The sequence below is a fragment of the Triticum urartu genome, chromosome 3 (genome assembly GCF_003073215.2).
Source record: "Triticum urartu cultivar G1812 chromosome 3, Tu2.1, whole genome shotgun sequence".
NCBI lineage: Eukaryota > Viridiplantae > Streptophyta > Magnoliopsida > Poales > Poaceae > Triticum > Triticum urartu.
The window spans coordinates 48,659,781-48,668,467 of NC_053024.1; the positions used below are offsets into that span (position 1 = coordinate 48,659,781).

Sequence of the window (8,687 nt, forward strand, 5' to 3'; positions counted from 1 at the left end):
TGATCAACTTTGAAGGATACATGATGAGATTAAAGATGATATATGGAAAATTAAGATCCCTCCCAATATACATGTTTTCCCGTGGTTGATTTACTACAAAAAAGCTTGACCAGAGATAATCTGGCAAGCGTAGACATGTAGAGAATAAGACATGTGTCTTTTGTAATGAACCAGAAACAATTCAGCATCTCTTTTTTTATTGTATTGTTGCTAGACAAGTGTGGGAGCTGATGGCTGAAAGTTTTAGCATTAATATACCTGATTCTTTTGCTATGTTATCTTCCTTTTGGAAGAAAAGGAAACATTGTGAAGCTCTAAACATAACTACTGCTATTGCCTTGTGGAGCTTATGGCGTTTACGAAATAACTTTGTTTTCCAGAGGCAAAGATGGCGAAGTATATGATGTGCTTTGGATCTGTTGGACGCAACAATTAGGCAATATAAAATCTATGTTCAGAGGCTTAGGGTGCGCTTCTTCTCCCGTGCTTAAGACAGTTGGACCATCGAATAGGGGAATTGCTTAGGATGTTAAACTCTAGAGCATGGCTGGCTTTGTATCTCCCCTAGAACCTCTTAAAAACTCTGTTGTAATAGGGTAGTTTCTTAAAATACTTGTGGTCCCCGTCTGTGGCAGTAGTGCCGTCGAGCGCTGTTAAACAGTCTTTGCTTTGGTTTTGCCTGGCTTTAATAAAAAGGGGGAAACCTCTTTCAGTTCAAAAAATAAACACTATAATTTGAGTACAACCCGATTATACTCAAATTCAGTTATTTCCTTGCTCCTTGTAGCCCACCATACAAATGGAACAGGTCAATTTATTTTCTTCAAAACCGTTGGCTATTTGTTGCATGCGGCACAAATAACAATTCTATTCCTAAATATAAGTGTATCACTATTTCAACTACATTCATCATGAAATATACTTTGATATTTTATATATTTTGTATTGTGAATCTTTATATATTTTGCTATGAAGTTGGTCACGCACAGACACCTTATATTTAGGAAGTTTTGGGGGACAAGTAATTCCAGGGAGAACAAGACAAGTATAACAAACAGGCAACCGAAAGAAAAACACAATCACAAAAGGGACTAATGGCATTGATTTCGTGGTGTATTTCAAAACAAAAGGCGACCAAAGGAAGTATCAGAAACAATGACAAAGCTAATATGCGGTGTAAATTAAAACAGAGGTATCGGCAGTCGGCCAAGTGTGGTACTGACAACTATGACAGAGCACAAGAATGCAATAGTAACATGCATTACCCTATTGCAAAGTGAAATAAGCATTCCCGGTAATAGATAAGACATATAATGACAGAACAGAACGACACATTCAACATCTCCAAATTTGTCTGAACAGGAATTGGTTTCATAGAAGACAAGCATCAGGCAAGTCCTTGCCGCTACATCGAAATGTTCTTTCATCACAAACTTAAAGCATAGCTAAAACAGTTCTAGATATCTTGTAAAACACATTCATTCCAAAATCTCCAGCCAAAAGCAGGAGACCCTCAGATGCACATCCATCTTAACGGTTAGCCTTGGCAACACGCTCAATCTCGTCCTTCTTCTTGATGGCATAGCTGCAACCAAGTTAAAGGCATCCATGAGCACACACTATCTTCAATTCAAATCGACAGACAAGGCAAAGAGAGGTAGGGTTTATGGTATACCTGTTGGATGAGCCCTTGGCAGCATTGATCAGCTCATCAGCGAGGCACTCAGCAATGGTCTTGACGTTCCTGAAGGCGCTCTCCCTGGCACCAGTAGTCAGAAGGTAGATGGCCTGGTTCACCCTCCTGAGGGGAGAGATATCCACAGCCTGTCTCCTCACAACACCAGCAGACCCAATACGGGTAGCATCCTCACGTGGACCACTGCAACAGGGTAATAGCACATCAAGCAAAGTTCATACAGAAATCAAGAGCCCAGATACAACACAAATTCACAATTACAGTTAAGGCACTCAGTAAAAAAGCATGTATCTAGGGAATGGACACTGTCACTCACTAGAATTTCCTCAGCACTGCTATCAGAATAGAGCATTTTGAGGCAAGAAATTTTAGGTGCTGCTAGCAAACTAGTATACAATATTTATCAGATATACAGGTCTGCTAAACCTAATACTGACATCCATTACTCAAACATCTAGAAGAAAACAGTAAAACTGGTAGAGCCTAATATGAAGCAGGAATTTGCCAATACCGTTTAGCGGACTACCACATGGCTATCATCCGAATCACAGTACAAGATTTCAACTAAGAGATGAACCTGTTAATATTCTACTATGTACTAGACATATCATTAAACAAATTAAACTGACAATGATATTCGACTACCAACACCACTCACTCAACTGGATCTAACACTAGTCACTGCCGGCAAACTACCATCACCTAGAGACAAGACTGCAGAGAGGAGAAACAGATGGAGACCGGTACCTGTTGATGATGGCATCAACGATGATCTGGATGGGGTTGGCGTCGGTGAGGAGGTGGATGATCTCCATGGTGTGCTTGATGATGCGGACGGCCATGATCTTCTTCCCGTTGTTGCGCCCGTGCATCATGAGGGAGTTGGTGAGGCGCTCGATGATGGGGCACTGCGCCTTGCGGAAGCGCTTGGCCGAGTAGCGGCCGGCCGAGTGCGGCAGGAACGTGTAGTGCTTCATCGACGTCACCGCGAGGTAGTCGTTCAGCGAGATGTCGGTCACCTGCGAAAACACGGTTAGCCACCGGCCAGATCTGCGCCTCCCCCGGCCGCCGCCGGAGCGGCGGCCGGCGGGAAAGGGAGGAGGGGTTGCGAGGGCGTTCTCACCTGAACATCCTCGAAGGTCCAGCGGTTGAAGAGCTTCACGTCGCCCCCGGGCACCGGCTCCACGACCGCCATGGCTGAGGGTGTGGTGGGGGAGGGGAGGTGGCGGCGGCGGGTGCAGGAGAGTTGGAAAACCTAGTGGAATCGGCGCGCGGGGCGGGGATGGGGGCGAGGGGATCCAGTTTTATACAGCTGGGGAGCTAGGGTTTCTGATCTGACGGTGGCGGGGCGCTCGCGCATCGGCCAGACGGACGGTGAAGATCCGATTCGCTGAACCCGCTCCTTTTTTTCCTGCGGGGACTTCGCTGAACCCACTGGTGTACATGTTTTTCTTTTCGGCCCAAATCAGTATCCAAAAAAAAAAACAGCATCCAAAACCAGCACCCTAATTTTCCACTAGCAAAGGAAAAGAAAATTCTCTAATAAATAATAAAGAAATAAAGGAAAATACGACCACCTTAATTTCACACTACATGTGTACATGAGTAGTGAGAATGACACCAAAATTGTTTCGAAAAAAAACATGACACCAAAATTCACATGAATTTTAAAAGTAGCATTTTTGGGCAAACATATTAATCATATTTTAAGGGGTCATGATGCTATTTATTCACGTTGCCTCTTGTTTTCAGGGGAACTCGTGTAGCATCTACATAAACTTGCACATTTAAAAAAGGTTATACATCTGATATTTGTTTTATGTGAACTAGGGATTTTATTCAACGTTCAATACAGAAGGAGTACAAAGTGATATCTGGTATAATCCCTAGCCACATGTAGCGACCTATAGGGAGAGTCGAAGATGCTTTTGATGTTGCATGTGCTTCAAAGTTGGCCTCCCAATTCTCACAACGAAGACTAACAATCACAAGATCTTTTCTAGTTCAAAACCAAATCATAGGAAGTCGCAGCACCCCTGTTGATGTTTGAGATAACTTCTATGCAATCAGACGTGATCATATGTCCGAGGTTGAAGTCTTGAGATGGAGCTGAGGCTCTTTGCCCTTCCTTGTCCCTACAAACGGCTGCCGTACACCCATATTGCCTTGACGAGAGCGTCCACTATCCACATCTATTTTAGCGACAACTCCATCTCATACAATCCAAATATGGACCCTTTTGGCACAGTGTAGCCGAAAAGTTGCTCGAAACAGGCAATAAGTTTTCGGATCTTTCATGTATCTACTAACAAAGCACGTGGTGGATAGAGGACTCTAAAATTCACTATCATGAACTACACGTCTTCTCACCCACCAAATAGCCCACATGGTGATTAACTCTTGCTAGATCTTGCTTATTCATGGATTTAAAAATCCATAAACGTGTGTCATTTGTCTGGTTCGAAATCACATGCTCGAGCACCTCTCCATCTCCCGAGGCGCGCCCAGGTGGGTTGTGCCCACCTCGAGAACCTTCCGGACTCCGTTTTTCTCCCGTTTGCTGGTTTCCCAAGATAGAAAAACCTTTATATACCCCCCGAACATGACCACCGTATTGCAGAGAAATCTTTTGTTCTTCTTTCTTGCCGTTTTCATGGTAGATCTATAATATGTCATCCCAAGGTTCAGAAGAGGATTGCCCAGTTTCTTACCAGCCTTTGGATAAGAATATCTTCAAAGACACCTACCCCTACATATGGTTCACCGATGAGGAAGATGAAGATGAACTAGTCCCCGCTCGTTTCAAGCAAGAAAGCAAGGAGGCATTATGCAAGAAGATAATAAAGCTTGAGATGGAGAATGAGGAGCTGAGGATAGATAATTTTACCCTCCGACGCAAGCTGGAAAAAAGGATAAGCCTATTACATCATCACCACCACCACCTTCTTCATCACCAAAAGAGACTTGAGTTCATGGTATGGACATTCCCCTTGGCTTGTGCCAAGCTTGGGGGAGGTGTCCCGGTATCGTATCACCACCACTATCCTTGCATTTATCTATTTTAGTTCGATCTTCAGTTATCTTTTGACTTAGTTGAATAAAAGCTTAGTTCAATCCTTCAAGTGTTTGCTTAGTGATCTATCTATGTAATCGTGTTCGAGATATATAATAAAGTTTAGTTTATGTTTTGCTTTCTTTACTTTTAAGTTTCAATAAAAAAGGGAAATAAATGGAAAAGATCATATGCTAATATTATGGTGAGTAATGATATCACACAAGGAAAAGTATAAGTGGTAAAATTTATTGGAGATTGACAAACATAGCATTGGTCAATGATGCAACTCATGAAAAAATTAATAAGGAAAGAGAGATTCACATGCAAATACACTATCTTGGACATCTTTTATGATTGTGAGCCCCCATCAAAATATTATATGCCAAAAATATTGACGTTGGACAAGGAAGACAACGTAATGATTTATGTTTGTTCATATTCACATAGAAGTTATATTGTCATAGATCCTTTAACATGTGGTGCTTGCTCAATATCTTTGGCCAAAATTCCGCACTGAGTAGAGATACTAATTGTGCATCCGAAACCCTTAAACCCTATACCTACCTATGGATTAAGTAAGATCCTTCAAGTAAGTTATCATCGGTGGAATAAGGCAATAAAAATTGCTTCTAAATGTGTTAGATCATTTAGTGTAAGAGAAAATTAAGCGTTGTACGAACTTGTGATGGCAAAATAATAAAAGTGACGGATTGCATAATAAATGTTGCTATCACAAGGGGCAATATAACGTGACGTTCTTTTGCGCTAAGAGATCGAGCCTACTAACAAAAAGCGCATGTCAACCTATGCTTCCCTCTGCGAAGGGCATATCTTTTACTTTTCTGTATTTACTTTTATGCAAGAGTCAAAGTATTCTTCCCTATTCCTTTTTATTTTCTCTTTTGCAAGCACCATGTGGTGAGGAAAGATCTAGGCACATATATCCAGTTGGATATGAGTGGGCATGAGTTATTATTGTTGACATCACCCTTGAGGTGAATACGTTGGGAGGCGTAAGCCCCTATCTTTCTATGTGTCCGGTTGGAACTTTTTGCTCATGTGTATGCGGTGAGTGTTAGCAATCATAGAATACTATATGATGATTGAGTATGTGGACTTGCCAAAAGGCTCCGATACGTGACCCTTCCTGAAAAGATGATGAATTGTAGTTGCAAAGTTGACTGAGAACATAGTTTGTTGGTTTTCAATAGAGTTTATGCTTTATATTTCGATGTTGTGATGAATTGTTACTTGTTCATGAGAAGTTATATGATAAAAGTTGTTTGATAAAGTTTCATGTTAAAAGTTCTATAATAAAGTTTTGTTGTTGTTATAATAATATACATGATGCTTCTATGTCTGTATTGTGTTTTTATCGACACCTCTCTCTCTAAGAATGTGGACATGTTTTTCGATTTCGGTTTCCGCTTGAGGACAAGCAAGGTCTAAACTTGGGGAGTTGATACATCCATTTTGCATCATGTTTTCTTACTGTTATTTATAATGTTGTTATGAATAATAATGCTTTATGGAGTAACTCTAATGCCTTTTCTCTCATAATATGCAAGATTTACACAAGGAGGGAGAATACCGGCAGCTGGAATTCTGGATCTGAAAAGGCTACGTCAGAGTTACCTATTCTGCACATCTCCAAATGAGTCAAAACTTCACAGAGATTTTTTATGGAATATTTAAGAATTATTGGAGCAAATAACTACCAGAGGGTGCCCACCAGGTGGGCACAACCCACCTGGGCGCGCCAGGGCCCCCAGGCGCACCAGGCCCCCCAGGCGCGCCCTGGTGGGTTGTGCCCTCCTCGGCCCACCTCTGGTGCCCATCTTCTCGTATATAGGTCATTTTGACCTAGAAAAAATCAGGAGGGGAGTTTTGAGACGAAGAGCTGCCGTCTCGAGGCGGAACTTGGGCAGGAGCACTTTTGCCCTCCAGCGGAGTGATTTCGTCAGGGGAACTTCCCTCCTGGAGGGGGGAATCATCGTCATCATCATCACCAACAACTCTCCCATCTTGGGGAGGGCAATCTCCATCAACATCTTCAACAGCACCATCTCCTCTCAAACCCTAGTTCAAATCTTGTGTTCAATCTTTGTACCGGAACCTTAGATTGGTACTTGCGGGTGACTAGTAGTGTTGATTACATCTTGTAATTGGTTACTATATGGTTTATTTCGTGGAAGATGATGACCCACAAGTATATGGGATCAATCGTAGTCCTTTCGATAAGTAAGAGTGTCGAACCCAACAAGGAGCAGAAGGAAATGACAAGTGGTTTTCAGCAAGGTAATGTCTGCAAGCGCTGAAATTGTAAGTAACAGAGTAGTTTGATAGCAAGATAATTTGTAACGAGCAAGTAACGGTATTAGTAATAAAAGTGCAGCAAGGTAGCCCAACCTTTTGAGGCAAAGGACATGCCAAAACGGTCTCTTATGATAAGCAAAGCATTCTTGAGGGTACACGGGAATTTCATCTAGTCACTTTCATCATGTTGGTTCGATTAGTGTTCGCTACTTTGATAATTTGATATGTGGGTGGACCGGTGCTTAGGTGATGTTCTTACTTGAACAAACCTCCTACTTATGATTAACCCCCTCGCAAGCATCCGCAACTACGAGAAAAGTATCAAGAATAAATTCTAACCATAGCATTAAACTTTTGGATCCAATCGGTCCCTTACAGAATAGCGCATAAACTAGGGTTTAAACTTCTGTCACTCTCGCAACCCATCATCTAATAATTACTCCATAATGCATTCCCTTAGGCCCAAATATGGTGAAGTGTCATGTAGTCGACGTTCACATGACACCACTAAGGGAATCACAACATACATACTATCAAAATATCATACACATATCAAGTTCACATGATTACTTGCAACACGATTTCTCCCGTGAACTCAAGAACAAAAGTAACTACTCACAAATGATAATCATGCTCAAGATCATAGGGGTATTAAATAGCATAATGGATCTGAACATATAATCTTCCACCAAATAAACCATATAGTAATCAACTACAAGATGTAATCAACACTACTAGTCACCCACAAGTACCAATCCGAGGTTCCGGTACAAAGATTGAACACAAGAGATGAACTAGGGTTTGAGAGGAGATGGTGTTGTTGAAGATGTTGATGGAGATTGCCCTCCCCAAGATGGGAGAGTGGTTGGTGATGATGATGACGGTGATTTTCCGCCTCCGGGAGAGAAGTTCCCCCGGCGGAATCGCTCCGCTGGTGGGCAAAAGTGCTCCTGCCCAAGTTTCGCCTCGAGACGGAGTCGCTCCGTCCCGAAAGTCCTCTCCTTCTTTTTTTCTATGTCAAAATGACTTATATACCAGAAGATGGGCACCGGAGTTGGGCTGGGCTGAGCACAACCCACCAGGGCGCGCCCAGGTGTCTTGTGCTCACCAGGTGGCCCCCCTCCGGTAGTTATTTGCTCCAGTATTTCTTATTTATTCCATAAAAAATCCTCGTGAAGTTTCAGCTCATTTGGAGTTGTGCAGAATAGGTAGCCCAACGTAGCTTTTTCAGGTCCAGAATTCCAGCTGCCGGAATTCTCCCTTTTTGTGTGAACCCTGCATGTTATGAGAGAAAAGGCATTAGACTTGCTCCAAAAAGCATTATTATGCATAAAAACATTATAAATAACAGTAGGTAAACATGATGCGAAATGGATGTATCAACTCCCCCAAGCTTAGACCTCGCTTGTCCTCAAGCGAAAACCGAAATCAAAAAACATGCCCACATGCTTAGAGAGAGAGGTGTCGATAAAAACAAAATACGGACATAGAAGCATCATGTAAATTATTATTATAACAACAACAAATTTTAACATGAAACTTTTATCATAGACTTCTCATGAATAAGTAGCAATTCATCACAACATCTAAGTATAAAGCATAAACTCTATTGGAAACCAA

The 8,687-nt window shown here is 41.9% G+C and overlaps 1 protein-coding gene across 1 annotated transcript; it reads right to left on the reverse strand.

The window, feature by feature from the left end:
- Positions 1 to 1,314: 1,314 nt before the first annotated feature.
- On the reverse strand, positions 1,315 to 3,003 carry LOC125542709 (40S ribosomal protein S5). Its single transcript, XM_048705870.1, has 4 exons — positions 2,820 to 3,003; positions 2,444 to 2,715; positions 1,676 to 1,879; positions 1,315 to 1,585 (listed from the first exon to the last, which is right to left on the reverse strand). Exons 1-4 carry the CDS (start codon positions 2,889 to 2,891, stop codon positions 1,531 to 1,533), a joined length of 603 nt encoding a protein of 200 aa, XP_048561827.1. The 5' UTR covers positions 2,892 to 3,003; the 3' UTR covers positions 1,315 to 1,530.
- Between the last annotated feature and the right edge of the window lie 5,684 nt (positions 3,004 to 8,687).